We start from the raw sequence: 18,269 nt of genomic DNA, 5'->3' as shown, positions 1-18,269 counted from the left end.
AATACATATATAATAACAATTATTACTAGAAAAAGAAACCTGCTTAGATAGGATTTAAAACCTGCTTTCATAATGCAACTTATTTAAAGTGTACTTTTGGATGGAAAAAAAAAAGGTAAAATTAAATCAGTGCGTTTACTCAAATTTATTACAACTATCTTCCTCTTACAAAAGTTTCCACAATAAATGAAACTGAACAAAGATCTGAAGTGCCATTCAAACAGAAAGTGTCATTTCACATTCTGAAGTATAAGGTCTAGCAAGTTAATGGAATCATCTTCTTTGTAAGGAGAACCCCCTATATTGTACAGAAAATATTTAAGAATCAAAAATGACTTCATCTTTCTAAAAAACCTGGCCAGCTCCACAAAAATCCTTTAAAAATAAGTCTCCCATGAAATGAAGAGTTAGGAGATGCTAAAGGTCAATGTGGCCTCTTATAGATCAGCATAACCAAAAGTAAAGACAAATAACTTATGAAATAAAAACTATCATATTAGAAAACACTTTAGTACATCAAGACAGTGGCAAAATAGTGGATCTAACATAATATAACATACCTAATAATTATCAATGTTAATGTGAAACAAATTTCTCCCCTCATGCTACTGTTCGGAGTGAAGTCATAATGCTGTATTGACAATGTCAATGATTTCTACAACACAGTTAACTCACACTGAATAATGATTCTATTGCATGGTGAAAAGCAACTAAAATGGGGGTGAGAAGGCCCTTATTTTACCCAAAACACCTGCTATCATAACAAGAGATACACTGAATGCTTTTGACAAAGAAGACTTGCTCTTCCAGTGTGATAGTCCTTTTTTTCAGGATATAATAGTGTCAGGCATTGATAGCCATATTATTGATGGTGGACAGTTTTCATTAGACAGCAAGCAAAGGAAGTTTTATATGCAAGTTTACTAGAATTCTTGAGAAAAAAACTTACCCCTGTTATCTGTCCTCCAGCCAGCATTAGCTGAGTTTGGGGGATGGGAGCCTGCACTGAAGGCTGCTGGGAAGGCTGGCTTGGCTGCTGGGAGTCCCCAGATTCTTCATTAGATTTAGACTAGGAAAAGAAAACCATACACACACACACACTACAACTCTATAATAGTTTTAAGAGAGATGTCTGTAGCTCCGTATTTAAAGAACAGTTTCCATCAGTCCTTTTTGATCCCCAGTTGCTAGAGTATCCCCCATCCTACCAAAATTCACCTTGTAATAATTTTGTATGTTTCTTTACATACATATTACTGCTGTGACAGAGTGCAAGCTCGCTCAGACCGTGGCCTGTTGTACTTTTGTCTCCATATCTTCAGCACTGAGTATAGGACCTCACATGCAGTTCAAGCTTGTTGACTGAACAATTTTAAAATATAGGGTTTGGTCTGTTAAGTTATCATCACAGTTAAAGATATTTAAGCCTTTGGTTTTCTCTAAGTCCTCTGAGTACTATATTTGATATATCTGAATTTTAATTCCTTTGTTCTTATATCACACCAAAGCCACAATTCTAATTTTCAAAAACAAAAATAAATCTGGTCTACAAAAATTGATTATTTCACAACTTAAAATTCTAAACTACAGAAACGTGAAAGAATATATATTCCCCCCCCCCATTTACCTCTGCCTCAAAATCTCCATGTCATTATTTTGAAATTTACCTGGTGATCAGTTTGTAGTATTTCAAATCTCAATTTGGAGATGACTCACCTGACCTCCAGGATCTCTAAATGGTGGTTTCAAAGTAGTTTAGACTCAACATTTCCAATTGAATTAAAAAAAAAGTTTAAAGAGAAAATACTGTATTGAAGAGGGAGCACACACTCCCCAAAGGGGCACTGAGAGAAGATTCTATGGTAATTAAAACTGGTTATGCAGAGCATTAAAATTCTGCATAGATTTGCATATTTCCCACCACCTGTTTCAGGGACTGCAGAGCAGGCTAATTAACATAAAGGCTCTGATTAATTCTGCCAGTCATTGAGAGATAATTACTGAGAAGGACTGTAAACATTCTGCATTGGAGATACAGCCTGTTTGCCAACATCTCTCTCAGGGATGAAAGTTTACCATGGCAACCAAGGTAATTTTCTGCCTCCTCTCCCTCAGAAAGGAAGGCCACTCACTGGATCTTCTTTTCCTTTCTTCAGAGCTGTTTCCTTCTGTTACTAGGTTCCTGTTTTGTGAGGTTGCATAGTTTGCTCAATCCAAGTTCTTAAGTGTTCAGCAATACTGAAACCCATCTTTAGTAACATTATTTTTGATCTTTTCACTTTGTTACTCAGGCATCCCAATAAAAGGAAGCAGCATGTTGGATGAAATCCTACAGAGCCTTTCATGGAACTCAGATTCAAAGTCAGAATGTGATTTTGTTCAATAAAGGGGGAGGGGGAGAGGGAAAGGGAGAGAGGGAAAGAGGGAGAGGGAGAGAGAGAGAGAGGGAGGGAGGGGGGGGGGGGGGAAGAAAGAGAGAGAGTGTGTGAGTTTGTGTGTGTGTGTGTGATTTCAAGTTCTGCCTGAGTGGAGGCTGGTATTCCCCTCAGCACTGCCCTACCCCTTCTCCTCTTCTTCTATACCCATCAACCTCATCAGTTTCCATGGCTTTAACCACCATCCTGGTACAGCACCAGTATCTCTCACATTCTCCCAAGTATTTATTTCTTTCTGGATATTTCAAATTTGGACAATTCAAATCCTGGAGACATCTTTAACTGAATATGCCCACAACTGACCTCATTATGAAGACACCAATATCCCTCCACTCTCCCAAGTTTATAACCTTGGTCTTTTCCTTGATTCCTCCCTCTTCCTCTCTCCCGTATCCAGCAGCTTCACAATATCTCTTGCTACTGCCCCTTCTCTCTCCTCATACAACTACCTAGTTCAGGTCTTATCCCCTACTGTCACAGTCTAACGGGTCTCCCTATCTCAAGTCTCTCACCACTTCAGTTCCTCCTATTCACTGCTGCCAAAGTTATTCTCCTTAAACACACAGATCTTACCATGTTACTCCCTGATTCATTCAACTCAAATGGCTTCACAATGTCTCTACGATAAATAGAAACTCTTCTCTGTTCTGTTTAAAGTCCAACACATCTGACACAAATCTACATTTCTAGCTTCACTATACATTAACTCCCCTCTACCACTCTGTGATCTGGCCAAAGGTATATCCTTTCTTTGCTACAGTTCCCATCTCCAGGCCATGGCATGGGTCATCCCACAAACTAAGACCTTCAACTTCATAAAGTCCCTCTCTTCCTTTAAGACACAGTTCAAGTGCCACCTTCTTGATGAATCCTTTCCTGATTCTTATTAGTGCTTTCCCTCCCAAATTACTGTGTACTTAACTACTCTGTATATATTTGTGTTTATTAACTTTATATTTATATTGTATATTTTTATAGGTAATCATCTTCCCCATTTGAATTGCAAACTCATTACCAGTTAGGACTTTCATTATGTGTACTTATATCCCTAGTACCTAGCATGGAATCTGGCATACACTAGGCACTCAATAGATGCTTTTTGACTAACTGACCATTTTAATTTTAGTAAAATTTAGCAAATACAATAAATAAAACTTTATACAAAATACATTTTGAAGCTGAAGTGTATTAACAGGTCATTTAATTTTTTATTTTGGTACTTGCTGTAATGTTACAAATTTGACAATTGTTCAATAATACTTCTAATTGACAAGATACATATAATTTTATGGTCCGGTTGTATTCCACAACCATGGCAGATATTAATATGAACTTTAAGAATGGAAACGAGGACATATGTGGGATTTTGAACTTTAGGGACAAGATACATTTAAGATACATTACCTGTACATTTAAGGACTGAGCAGCAGCCTGTAAACTTGTCCCAGCGAGTTGGACCTACAATAGAATAGAATTTGTTGAATACAGAAAAAGACTTCAATACTACTAAGTCTTTCCACATATCCTGGAGTAACCAGAAGTAAACAATCTCAGAAAATTTATAAGAAGCCGATTCTATATAAGCTACAGTATTAGAATTGGAGATACAAAATCAGAAGACATAGTCCCTCTACTGTAAAAGGATAAAAAGCCTTACAGAATAGTTTCATATAGCCCTTGCACAATACTATCTCCTCCATTTCTTTTCTGAAGGTAATTACCCAGCTCGACATCTCTGGATATTACTAAATTAATCTTCTAACAAATGGCACACTTGTATTGAGGGGAACCTTATATTACATTCTATTTCATTCTATCACACAAATCTCTATCTTCCACACTGTACATAAAGAAATATACAAAAGCATATTGCCTGAATATACCATTTTACATTATAAAATCAGAATTACAGTGAAACAATTGCCAAAATATCCATTTACACCAAAGAAGTACCCTAACTTTACACATACAAGTTGATAACTAAATTTTTTAGGCATAAATGAGGTACAAATTATCAACCAATGTGACTCTTCCATAAGCCACACATTAAAAATGAATTTTTTTAGTTCACAGTCCCACCTAACATTTATCAGACAGGACACACAAACCACGGTGATACCAAAATAGCATTTCTGATTTTGGTCCAGAGCTTTGATTTCATCAGTGTAGGGAGATCTTGGTGTAGTGTTTTTCTCTAACTGAGAAAATATGTACTCCATCTGTAATATAAATTTAGAAAGCTGCCTAAAGGCACTCACACTCAGCAGTTGTGACTTGCCTATGGTCACACAGTCAGTGGACATCAGGTCTTCCTGACTTGAAGGTTAGCCCTCTCATCCCAAATAAACATACTAAATTAAAAGTAAAATTTTTCTATTTCGTGTCCTAATTCACTTTTTTTTTTAAAATTAAGCAATTGGGGTTAAGTAACTTGCTCAAGGTTACACGGCCAGGTGTTTCTAGGTGGGTGCTAAGTGTCTGAGCCCAGATTCGATCTCCCAGGTCATCCCGACATTGGGGCCAGTGCTCTTACTCGCTGTGCTACCTGGCCGCCCCCCTAATTCACTTTTGCAGAGACTGTTGTGAAAAGAGGTGGGACAAGCACTAACTTAATAGAAGATTTAGATTTTTAAGGAATGAAGATTAAGAAAATTAAAAGTGAAATGACTGATAAAGAGAATATTCTGTACAATTACTATGGGCAAATTTTTTCCCTTTTACAAACTAGAGGCAGATCCAACACCAACTCTAAAGATAGTCTACCAATCAGTGTTACACATAAGGGAAGCTTATTATGGACTGAATCAGCTGAAGAGATGGTGTCTTTAGTTTGCAGATAACATGGATGACAAAGCTTACCTAGCTGATGTTTGTCCTGAACAATGCATTGTACACCACATATCCCTGGTATACTTGCTCTGCTGTCTTAGATTGAATAAGAATCTTGCCTTACATTCTGTGAGACAGACTTAACAATAATATTCAAAGCTCTATTTTGAATACTTGACTTTCACAAGCGGAAGAGGACTTAGACATCATTTGTTGTTGTTTGTCCTTGTCCTCAAAGAGGACCATGACATCAGGAAAGGGATGCCATGACTTGAAAATGAACTGGATTTAACTGGAGGTAGGCTGTACAAAGTCACCAGCCTCACTTTCCCCTCCAGTGTCATCTGGGTATAGGGGCAAGATACAGGATTAGCACGACTGGAGATGGTCCCCTAGAGAACATTTATAGATGAGAAACAACAAGTCATAGGTGTTAAATTACCTGTCCAAGGGGAGAGACAGTGAGTAAGTTAATAGAACTAGGATCAGAAAGCAAGGCTTTTGGGGATGCCCAATCTAATATTCTTTCCACCATTTCTTACCTCCTTTCTGACTGGCAAGGTTGTAAAATGGGGAAGGGTATCCAGTTTCATCTAATCCAATAAGAATTCATTAAATGTCGATCATGTAGCACTCACCCATGCTGAGTGATAGGGATACTAAGTCAAAATGAAAAACCGCGCCTACCCTCAAGAACTGCAAATTCTACTGGAGGGATACAACACATAGACATTTAAGTATACACAGAATAATCTAAGAATTTTGTAAAAGAACACTAATAACTAGTGGATCAGGAAAAGTTTCTTATAGAATATGGTTTATAAATTTAATCTTAAAGAAAACCAGGGATTTTAAGAGATGAAAATCAAGAGGAAGTGCTTTTCAGACACAGTGCGGGACTTTAGGGACAGTGTGTAAAGCACAGCTTTAGGAATAGCATGTATAAAAGTAACTACTTTGTTGAAGATAAGGTTAAGCAGAAACTCTTTTATGTTTAAACTTGTATTTTGAAAAATTATTCTAAATTAATTCCTACTTCCTTTCCAGATTTAGGGGAGAGGGGAGAAGAGGTAAAAGCCTGGTCAAGAAGGACATGAAATGCTCTTTTCCACACTCAACCCTGTTTCCTGTCCAGATTCCATTGGTTATCTCCCTTTACCTACATCCTTCCTGACAATGCTCTCTTCCCCTTTTCTTTCTCTCAGTTTGATGCCAAAACTTTATTCCTACCCTATGGGAGGGAAAATGGAGCCCATAACCCACAAACACTCTTGGGCTCACTCTCCTCTTCCCAACTGTCATGCGTCCGTCCTGCTCTTCCTCCCTAACTACAGGATGGACATGTTCACTCACACTACATTGATGAGTAGGGGATAAGATGGAAGACCATAGGGCATTACCATCTGCCCTACCACTGTACCTTAAGGGCCACTAAGGTCTTACCATCTTTCATGACCCTATGCTGTCTGGCCCACCAGGCTTTCCCAGTGGCCTAGTTTTTATGTCCTAACAATTTTTTTTCATGTGCCTAGAAGGTGAATTAGAATATAGGAGCTCTGAGAGTAGGGATTATCTTGCTTATTAATTTCTATCTACAGTGTTCAGTACAGTTTTTGGCACACTGTTTTCTAACAAATGATTTTTCATTGACTCATTCATTCAATATAGACAACTGGATGTCACTTTTCTTTGATGATTCGTGATTTTCCCTTAGATCTATCAATGCCTATTATGTAATATTGTTGATTTATAAAGTATATGAGATTGGACTGATTCTGAGTCTAGGGTAGACTTCTTATTTTGAAAAAGAAGCTGCCTTACCTTTACTTCTTTCTTCTCAATAAGACTTCAATTAATCAAGGTTTTACTGTTTATATTATTGGTCATGCCTCAAATCTCCTTGCATTGATGTCACTCTTCCTGCTTAGACCCTATCAGATGACCAAGTCAAGGTCAAACAAATTTAATGGCTAACAATACTCTTTATCGTTAAAAGTTCTAGGACATACTGCCCACTGATTAAAAAAAACAAGGAATCAATAATTTTGTTCCCAATTTAAACAAAATCCACTCAAAATCACCTCCATTCTTGACTAGTCCAAATGCCCTTACATGTAGTTTTAATTATTTCCAATTTTAATGCCGGTCACTTTTGAGTGATAAAGCTGCTCACTGCTGGGTTCAGTACTTCATGTAGTCAGTTCATGGAAAGGCCACCTTTCAGGTAAGACCTAAATCATAACCCCATTATACATTTGAAATGGAAATTGGTTAAATGCTGAAGGATAAATAATACCTATTTCCTTCTTGAAATTATGCCTGGAGAACACAATTTTTTAAAAAGATTTTATTTTTCTCTAACAACTTTCCTGGCCTTCTTTCATTGAAGAAATATAAATTTAGCAGTAAACAGTAGATAATCCTATGCATCAACATAAACATTACTTTTCTTATTGGAGACAGAACCACTATGAATCTCCACTCCAATGCCTCTTTAGGATCTGGAGTGATCCTGGGTACTTAAAGGCTAAATACAATGTCTCCAAGATTTTCTAGGCTGGAAAGTTTGGTACCAATGAAAGGCCTGACTGTGCCTGCTTTATGAGGTTAAGCCTAGCGAAGCAAAGAAATTTTTTATCACCAGAATTCCTACCACATGGTGAATATTTTGGCTATGGAAACCCATGAAACAAAGAAAAATAAAAAAACTGTCCTTGGTCCCATGTAGCACCCTTAGAAAAGAGTGTTAAGGGTACTAAAGATCATGTTAGACTGTTAGACTACCTGTACACTTTTAACTTAGCCTCTGGTACTTGGTCCATGACATACTTTTTCAGTAGCTTGCGGATTGATTGCTACTATCAGTGGAACTAAATTTTTATCAATCTTGACATTCTTACTACAAACAAAATCTGATCACTGTAGTAAGTTGCAGCTAAAAGAATGGATGACTCATAGGTATTCCTTGTAGAGGCAAATAAAGGAGTTGGCAGAGTTGGTTTTTCTAATACTTCTAAAGATAACAAGAAACATAATTTTATGGAACATTTGGTTATGTCTTATTGAAGTGCCCATGGCAAATCCTTGCAAAAAGTTAAGCATGAAAAACAATGGTAGCTTACACACAAATATCTGCTGCAGAGATGAAGTGGAGATATTCTGTGAAGAACTTGGTAACATGCTACACATTAAATCACACTTTCATACTTAGCAACTTCAATGCAAAAGGCAGATAGTGGGAATAAAATGTAGAAAAATATGGTGGAAAAATATGGCCAGGAATAAGGAGTGAAAGAGGCAAGACTTGTAGATTACACAGTAGTTTTGTCCCTATATACATCATGAATACCTTCTTCAATAAAATAATTAGGTGGTGCTAGATATGTAGTGAACAAAAAAGGAAATTCATCGTATTTTAGCTACATAGCATGTAGATTTCAACATTATAAAATTCTGTATTTATCTGTTTCATGAAACTGGTAAGATTAAAAAGTTACTTATGTGGCTTAATTGTAAATCTTTGCTCATCATTTGCTAAGTGTAACTTTAAATATTCTAGACAAAATGGTACTTCTTCACAAATATGCCACAATCCCAATTATGCCAATCTTACAGTTACAGGTGGCACATGGCTCCTAATCACATGTTTCTTTGCTGTATTTTATTCTGTTCAGTTAGAATGCTTATCTTTTATTCATTATAACTTAAAATAATTTCTCCTGCCTCTCTCAGTTTAAAAAACACTCTAAAGAAAAGAAATGAAGGGAAAAGACTGGCCTTAGTGTGTGACTGCTGGTAAGTTACTTAACTTGTTTAAGGCCTATTTCTTTAACTGTAAAATAAAGATCTTCTGCACCAACTTTTTAGGCATGTAAGAATAAAGACTGTATAATTTGTAAGATGCTCTAAATATGAGTTCAAATGAAGTTTATTTCACAAGTAGTGGTTTATTGTGATTTAAAGCATAAATATTTGTGTATCTTGTCTCCCCGTTTAACTAATAGGTTTAATACTTAAAATTTTGAGAGTTTTCTTATATTTTTCATCTCCAAGAACTTAGCACAATGCCTTGAATGTAGTGGATATAACCAATGTTGCTTGATGGGTTGGCAATACATATAAAAATATAGTTCTTGTTGGTTTTATCTCTTCTTCATGAGTATTACCCAATTCTCCCCAAGTACTGGTTTATCACAGTTACAAAACCAAGAGTAATGACTAAATAGTGTAAATAAAATGATAGGTTTTAGGTAAGTTAAAGGGTCATTCCAAACCAAATGCAATGGCAAAATACTCTGAGAAAGAAGAGGAATATAAATATCAAACTAGCTAAGGTGAATGAAATAGAATATATTTTAAAATTTTAAATTGATTTTTCATATAATTTTCATTTCTGAATATTCTTTTGCCTCTTCCATATTCAGTCAACCACCAAACCATCTCTTATTAAAAAAAAATTCAGTTCAGCAAAACTATTTAACACATTAAATGAATCTGACAATACATACTGCTTCACACCAGAACTCCAATCTCTTCAAAGAAGGGAGATAAATTTCCTCCTTTCTTCCTACAGGATAAGCTTGTCTATTATAATTAAGCAACATTAATTTTTTTGCCCATTTGCACTGTTGTAATACTTATGTATATTATTATCTTGGTTTAGCTTGTTTCATTTTCTATCAGTTCATATTCATTTTTCCATGTTTTTCTAAATTCATGAGTATTTTTTTAAAAAATAAAATTTTATTGATAATTTTTATGCTGTATAAATTTCTCCTAGACTTCCTCCCAGAGAACCACTGCAAATAATAAAGATTAAATTTTAAAGACAAAAAGATGAGGGAAAAATCAGCAAAGCCAATCAGTATATTTCAAATAGATGTAATGTTGCTCATATATTGACCTTCCACCCTTAAAAAGGAGTATGAAGCATGAAGAAAATCTCTTTTGGTCTGTGTTTGTTTTCTGTAATTATGCAATATTCAGTTTTGACTGCTTTGTGGTATTGGTTCTTTTAATTTACATTGTGTAGATTGTTTTCTTGACTCTGCTTCCTTCATATTGCATCAGTCAGTTCATGTAAGTCTTTCCATGTTTCTCTGTATGTATCCTATTTATCTTTTTGCTCAGCATATCAATATTTTTGAGTACCACAATTTTTTAGCCACGTCCCAGTTAGGGACATTTAGTAACTACCAAAAGTTCTGCTATTTGGGGTAAATAAGGGTTTTCTTCTTATCAATCTCCTTGGGGTATATATGCCTAGCAGTGGAATCTCTGGGTCAAGGAGTGTGGGCATTTTAGTCACATTTTTCTGGTATAATTCTAAATTGCTTTTTCAAAATGGTTATACTGGTTCACAGCTGCACTAACAATGAAAATGTCTTTCTTCCAACAATCCCTCTGACATAGACTATTGCTATCTTTCATCATTGTTGCCAGTTTGCTGGATGTAAGATAAAATCTCAGGGTTATTTTGATTGCATTTTTCTTGTTAGTGATTTTCAGCTCTCACTTGGTTATTGATAATTTGTATTTGTTAAAGAACTGTTTGCGCATATCCTTTAATTACTTATCTTCTGGAGAATGGCTTTTGGTCTTGTTTATATGTTAGTTGTCTATTTAACTTGGACACCAAATCTTTATTAGAGAAATCTGATATAAAGATTTTTTCCCATTCAACTTTCCCATCATAAACTAAAAGCATTACTTTTGTTTGTGCAGAAACTTTTCAGTTTCATGCATCCAAAACTATTTAACTTTTGTAATTATCTCTAAGCCCTAGTTAAGAATGCATCTTCTACTCATAACTATAAAAAAGGTATAAATGCTTCTTTTCTAATTTTTCTATTATCACAACACTGTCCATATAGGTTCCTTTCCATCCATTCACAAAACTGTCACTCTGGTACATGCCCTTACCACCTCATACCTGGAAATAACTTTATTTAGCAACAATTTCTGATTGGTTTATTTTTCTTATGCTTCTCCCAACTCTACTTTATGCTCAATTTAGATGCCAAAGTGATTTTCCTAAAGGATAAGTATTATCATACTACTTCCACCCCCCCCCCCCCATCAATAAACTCCACGGATCAAATGGAAAATGCTCTGTTTGGCATTTAAGAATCTTCACAACTGTATTCCTGCCTACCTTTCTTATAATGTACTCCCCTCTATGTACTGTATGGTAAGGTCACACTGCTATTCTTGCTAGTCTTCAAACAGTATATTCCATCTTACTGACTGGCTGCCCCAAACAACTGGAATGCTCTTTCACAATTCTGTCTCCGGGCTTCCTTTAAAACTCAACTCAAATCATACCTTCTGCAAGAAGCTGTTGTAGCCTCTGACCCTCTCCCCACCTCTTTTTTACCCCTGCCACTTTGCCCACCTCCCCAGTCTTCCCACTAAGATTACTTTCAGTTACATTGCACAAATTCTATCTGCTCATTGACATCAATCAACAAGCATTTATTAAGTGCTTTTTATGTATCACAAACTGTGCTATGTAATGGTATACGAAGATGAAATAAATCACGACTCTCAAGGAGCTTACATTTTAGGAAGAGAGACATATACATGTGTAAGGACAGATAAATGCATGCTATTTTGGGGGGGGGGGGATGGAAGGCTCCCAAAGTTGAATGGGGCCAGAAAACTCTTTGTGTATTAGGTGGCAATAAAACTGAGCTTTGAAGGAGAACTGGTATTCTAGATGGAAAGAGAAGCGAGAATGTTTGAGGCCTGTGGAACACCCTATACAAAAACATGGAGATGAAAGAAAGGAGTGTTCTATGAGAAACTGAAAGAAGGTCACTTAGGATAAACCACACAGTACGGGATGGGGAATAATGTAAATGTAGTATTCTGGAAAGGTAGGTTAAGGATTTACATGCTGAACAGAGGACTCTCTATGTAATTCTAGAAATAAAGGAATGTCACTAGAGTGACATGTTTAGGTCTACTCTTTAAGGGTATCATGGTGAACTGGAGAGAGGAGAGTACTGAGAAAGAGAGACACTACTTAGTTGGCTATCTTTCTTGAGAGTGCAGCTAAGGGAGATGGCTATGCATGTGGGAAATGCATAGATGTGAGAGTTGTTGTGGAAGGACAGCGCAACAAAGCATGGCAACTGATTTGGATGTGGAATGCTCATTTTCCCTTTGCTTTCCTCTAAAGCCCTCTATGAGTTGGTCTCTATCTTTCCAGTCTTCTTACACTTCATTCCCCTCTGTGTGCTCTATGATCCGGGGATGTTGGCCTTGAACTGTGGGCAGCCTCACTGGCTGTCTCTCCATGCCTAGAATTCTCTCCCTCCTCCTCTGTGCCTCCCCAGCTTCCTTCTGAACTTGCTTCCTTCAAGTCTTTCCCAATCTCCTTTAATGCTAGGCTTTTCCTCCAAGATTATCAACTTACTCTGTATATATTGTTTCCTCCACATGAATTCCTTGAAAAAAAGAATGTGTTGTTTTTTTGGTGGGTCCTTCTTTGTATTCACAATGCTTAACACAATGCCTGGCATATAGGAAGTGCTTAATAAATGTTTACTAACTGTGCCTACTATGTGTCAGTCACTGTGCTAGAGCTGGGAATACAAATAAGAAACACAGAATTGCCCAGTCCAGGGATTACATGTGGTGGGAAAAGAAGAGCTCCTGGCTTGGAAGTCCTCTTTAAATGAAAACTTTGGGAGGAGTTCTTTGCTCCACTTTCTAGCACTTCAATCAATCGGGTAGAGGGCACTGATGAGGTTTTAGTACCAAAGCTGATACAATCTCAAAGGATGAGTTTTCTGGGAGCATGATCATGCTATATACCAGGCCAAGGAGTGCAGCTGGTGGTTAACAAAAACTTGTTGACTGACTCAAAGAGGTTGAAAACTTGAAAGACCCAAGGAATGATGGTATGCTTGACAGAAATAGGAAAGTGTTTTTTATTTAAATAATATTTAATTGTTTTCTGGTTACACATAAAGACAATTTTTAACATCCATTTTTAAAAAGAAACGTTGAGTTCCAAATGTTCTTTCTCCCTCCCTGACTTACTTATGCCCACCCGGAGGTGGTAAGCAATTTGATATAGGCTATACATGTTCAATCATGCAAAACATATTATCCTATTAGTCAGGTTGTGAAAAGACACAGACCCAAAGGAAAAAAGAAACCCAAAATAAAACCATGAAAGAAAATACATAAAGTGAAAAATACTTCAGACTCCATCAGGTCTTTCTCTGGAGGTGGATAGGATTTTTCATCATAAGTCCTTTGGAACTGTCTTGGATTACTGTACTGCCAAAAATACCCAAGTTGTTCACAGCTGATCATTATACAGAATTGCTCTTATTGTGTACAATGTCCTCCTGGTTCTGCTCACTTCACTTTACATCAGTTCATAGAAATCTTTTCAGGTTTTTCTGAAATCAGCCTGCTCATCATTTTTTATAGCACAGTAAATATATCCCATTACAATCATATACCATAACTTGTTCAGCCACAACTCAATTGTTGGTCATACCCTCAATTTCCAATTGTTTGCTACTACAAAAAAGAGCTGCTATACATATTTTTGTACAAGGTTCTTTCCTGAATTAGTGAAGTTTCTAAGATGGGTAGGTTTGGGAGAAAATAATAATGAATTGTTTTGATCATACAGTTTTCATGATAACTATCAGATATCCAACAGGAAAGGTCTAACAAGTCAGTTGCTGATACAGGATTTGTAGCTCCACAAAGAGATTAATTAAACCCAGAGGAGATAAGAAAAATGAGAGGTGGAGAGAGGGAGAGTGCTGAAGGCCCAGGACAGACCTTTAGGGTATATTCCCTAAAGTGGTGTAATATGGATGATATTACAGCAAGGGAACTCAATCAGGAGTGGATGAAGGAGAAGAGAGCAGTGTTAGTGAAAACAAAAGAAAACCAAAATAAACAAAGGGAAAGAGGTGAGTATTCAGGAGAAGTGGGTATTCAACAAAGTAGAATATGAGAGAAAGGTCTAGAAAGTTGTGGACTGAGGAAAGGTAATCAGATTTTACAACTTAGAGAGCACAGAGAAGAAACTGAATAAATTCACAAAAATCTACGGCATTTCTATATAGCAAAATAACAAAAGTAATTCCCATTCACAAGTCTTTCACAGTTAATCATTCTTACAACATTGCTATACAACATTGCTATTATTTTGTATAATGTTCTCCTGGTTCTCCTCACTTTACTTTGTAGGAGTTCATGAAAGTATTCTCAAGTCTTTCTGAGAGGATCCTGTTCATCATTTCTTATAGTACAAATGTTCCATCATGATCACATACCACAACTTATTCAGCCATTCCCCAAATGATGGGCATTCCCTCAATTTCCAATTTTTTTGTCACCCGAAAAGAGTTGCTGTTAAGTATTTTTGTATAAATAGATCCTTTTCCTGATTCTCTGATCCCTGTGGTATACAGACCTAGTAGTGGCATTGCTGAGTCAAAAGGTATGCACAGTTTTTATAGCCCCTTGGGTATAGTTCCAAATTGTTTTCCAGAATGGCTGGATACATTAATAATTTTTCTATGTCCTCTCCCATTTTTATCATTTTCCTTTTCTGTTATGTTAGCCAATCTGATAGGTATGAGGTGGCATCTCAGAGTTGTTTCAATTTGCAACTCTCTAATAGCTAGGGATTTAGAGCATTTTAAAAATGACTATTGATAACTTTGATTTCTTCTTCTGAAAACTGCCTGTTCATATCCTCTGACCATTTATACATTGAGTAATGGCTCTTATTTATATATAAATTTGGCTCTGTTCCCTATATATTTGAGAAATTTGCTGTAACCCCCGCGAACCCCCCCAAATTTTGTTTTCCTTCTATTTTTTTTTTTTTTTTTGCTTTTTGGAGGGGGGAAAGCAGGATATTGGGGTTAAGTGATTTGCCCAAGGTCACACGGGCATGTGTTAAGTGTCTGAGGTTGAATTTGAACTCGGGTCCTCCTGACTCCAGGGCTGGTGCTCTATTCACCACTTCACCTAGCTGCCCCTTTCCTTCTAATTTTACCTGCATCAGTTTGGTTGTAGAGAAAAAAAAAACCCACCTTTTAAATTTCATGTAATCAAAATTATCCATTTTAATTCCCATGATCCTCTCTATCTCTTGTTTACTCACAAACTCTCCCCTTATTCACAGACCTGACAAGTATATTTTCCCAGGCTTCCCTAATTTACTTATTATATAATTTATGATATTTATATAGAAGTCATTCATTTATTTTGACTTTATTTTGGAATACAGTGTGAGATGTTGGTCCATGCCTAGTTTCTTTCAAACTATTTTCCAGTTTCCTAGCAATTTTTGTCAAAATGTGAAAAAGCTGGAATCTTTGAGTTTATCAAACATTAGATTACTATGGTCATTTCCTAATGTGTACTATGTAGATTGTACCTACCTAATCTATTCCACTGATCCACCACTCAATTTCTTAGCTAATACCAGATTGTTTTCATGATTATATCTTTGTAACATAGTTTGAAATCTAGAATTGCTAGGTCATCTCCCTTTAAATTTTTTTTTCATCGACTTCCTTGATATTCCTGACCTTTTATTCTTCCAGATGAATTGCTACTAGTTTTTCAAGCTCTAAAAAACCAATTCTTTGGCAGTTTGACTGGTATGGCACTAAGTAAGTAAATTAAATTAGGTGGGATTGTCATTTTTAATATATAGGCTCAGCCTACCCATAAGCAATCAATCTCTATAATTATTTAGATCTGCCTTTATTTGTGTGAAAAGCATTTTTAAATTGTGTTCATACAGTCCCTGGTTAGTCTTGGCAAGGAGACTCCCAAGTATTTTATATTGTCTGCAGTTACTTTAAATGGAATTTCTCTTTTTATCTCTTCCTGCTGGGTTTTATAGGTAGTATATAGAAATACTGATGATTTATGTGGGTTTATTTTATATCCTGTAACTTTGCTAAAGTTAGTTGTTTCTCAAGGGTTCTCTAATAGTATACTACTAAAAGTATACCACTGCATCATCTGCAAAGAGTTGATAGTTTTGTTTCCTCATGGCCTACTTTTATTTATTTTCTTGTCTTACAGTTATAATGAACATTTCTAATACAATATTGAAAAATAGTGGTGATAATGGAGACACCTGCATCACCCCTGATCTTACTGGAAAGGCTTCAAATTTATCCTGGTTATTGTAATGGAAATGCAAATTTAAAGATCTTCCCTGCCCTCAGGCCCTTTGATAGGCTTAAGAGACTCTGAGAACCTTCCTTGATCTGAAAATATACTCTGCCTCCTAACTGGCTGAATGTGGTCACATGGAGCCTGTGGCAGGAGGCTTCATTTTCAGGAATGCCCACAACCTGATGCTGTGTGATTGGGCAGTGGGTCAAGAGGGTGGTTACATTCTCTGACCCAGGAGAAGGCTATATAATGCCTGATGTGAGGCTTTGCTTTGGGGCTCACTTTGAGAAGTGTTCTGTGATTCGATCAGATGAGACTCTGAGAAGTCATTGTGTTGTTGAGAGCCCCCCCCCCCCCTTGAAAAACCCAGATGTTGATTTGGTATGGATGTAATGGTTGGACAGTTTGGAAACCTGTCTACTTGATCTGTTTCTCTGTCTTGATAATTCTGTCTGTATATTCTGAAGTTCGGGGTGCTGACCTTTTTCCCCTGAACTAGGTAAACTATACATATTTGACTTGATTAAAGTAAGCTTGTTAACCCATTTTGAGTTGCTTTCCTTTAACAAAGCAATCTGTGTTGGCAGCCACCCTGGGGACGCTGGGGTGCTTGCTGATAACAGTTATAGATAATGCTTATTCTCAGTTTTACACAAATAATACTTCTGATTTTTGTCTTGTTTTGTCAGCACCTCGCATGGATCCTAGCACAAAGTAACACTTAATAATGAGGCACTGAATGGAAAAAAAAATTTTTTTTTCTGTATCTCTTGAGATAATCATATAACTTTTTGTTGTTATTTTTCTTACTGACATGGTTAATTATACTGTAAGTTTTCCTAAACTTGAACATGCATAGCATTCCTGGTATATTTATATACCCAAATGGTCATAGTATATGATATTTGTGATATATATTGCTGTAATTTCCTTGCTAGTATTTTATTTAAAATTTCTGCATCAATATTCAGTAAGGAAATCGTCTATAGTTTTCATACTTGTAGGGAACTTTCAGAAGTTTCTCAGCTTTGCTAATGAAATGTTCCTCTTCCCTATATTATTATCTGAAAGGCTACAGGGCAGACAAGCAAGAGGATGTATTATGAAGGGAATGTTTTGGGGTCCCTTGACCTAACTAGGTATATTCCCCTGTCCTGTAGTTATCTACAAAGGTTACTAGGCAGATAGAAAGAGGGCCTGTAATCTTTTTTGTTTATGCCTCAGGATATGGTCCTAGAATAATACCCTAATAAGTAACTAACCTTAAGTAAGGGTAAATAGTAAACAGGATTAAGGGAGGATCCTTCTACATTATCTGCATTCATTTGATGTAGGATCTTTCTGCATTGTCTACATTCTCCTGGGGGGACAAAAAAAATCTGTGAGCTCCTTGCATCTTTGGCTCTGTATGAAATGGTCCTGTAATAAACAGACTATTGATTACATCCCCCTATCATTATTCTCCCGTGCTAGCCCACCAACTGCACCAACTGCGCTGGCAGCAGTACATACTCTTGTTTTTGATCTCCCTGACTTAGGTATAAAAGTCATATTTGTGTCATAAAAAGAATATGGTAGGATTTCTTCATTACCTATTTTTCAAATAGTTTTATATAGTACTAGGATTATTGTTTTTTAAATGTTTGGTAGAATTCACTTCTGAAGCCACCTGTTCCTGCGAATTTTTTTCTTAGGTAACTCGTTGATAGTCTGTTCATATTTTTTTTTCTAAGATAGGGTTAAGTATTTTATTTCTTCTTCTGTTAACCTTGGCAGTTTACATTTCTGTAAATATTCATCATTTAACTTAGATTGTTAGTTTTA

The 18,269-nt window shown here is 36.3% G+C and overlaps 1 protein-coding gene across 7 annotated transcripts in view; it reads right to left on the bottom strand.

Moving 5' to 3' along the window:
• POU2F1 (POU class 2 homeobox 1) overlaps positions 1 to 18,269 on the bottom strand; it is a 251,536-nt gene that overhangs the window by 57,073 nt on the left and 176,194 nt on the right. For all 7 annotated transcript variants that reach the window (XM_069094708.1, XM_069094705.1, XM_069094703.1 and 4 more), the window contains 2 exons: positions 3,840 to 3,893; positions 950 to 1,069 (listed from right to left, as the gene is read on the bottom strand). In XM_069094708.1, the coding sequence (XP_068950809.1) occupies positions 950 to 1,069; positions 3,840 to 3,893 (174 nt within the window). The remainder of the gene's footprint in view (positions 1 to 949; positions 1,070 to 3,839; positions 3,894 to 18,269) is intronic.

The sequence above is a fragment of the Petaurus breviceps genome, unplaced genomic scaffold (genome assembly GCF_028583685.1).
Source record: "Petaurus breviceps papuanus isolate PSGF00001 unplaced genomic scaffold, PetGlider_PUasm1.0 220, whole genome shotgun sequence".
In the NCBI taxonomy this organism is placed as follows: Eukaryota; Metazoa; Chordata; class Mammalia; order Diprotodontia; family Petauridae; genus Petaurus; species Petaurus breviceps.
The sequence above is the reverse complement of the archived record's forward strand: the minus strand, read 5'-3'. Positions and strand labels throughout refer to the sequence as shown.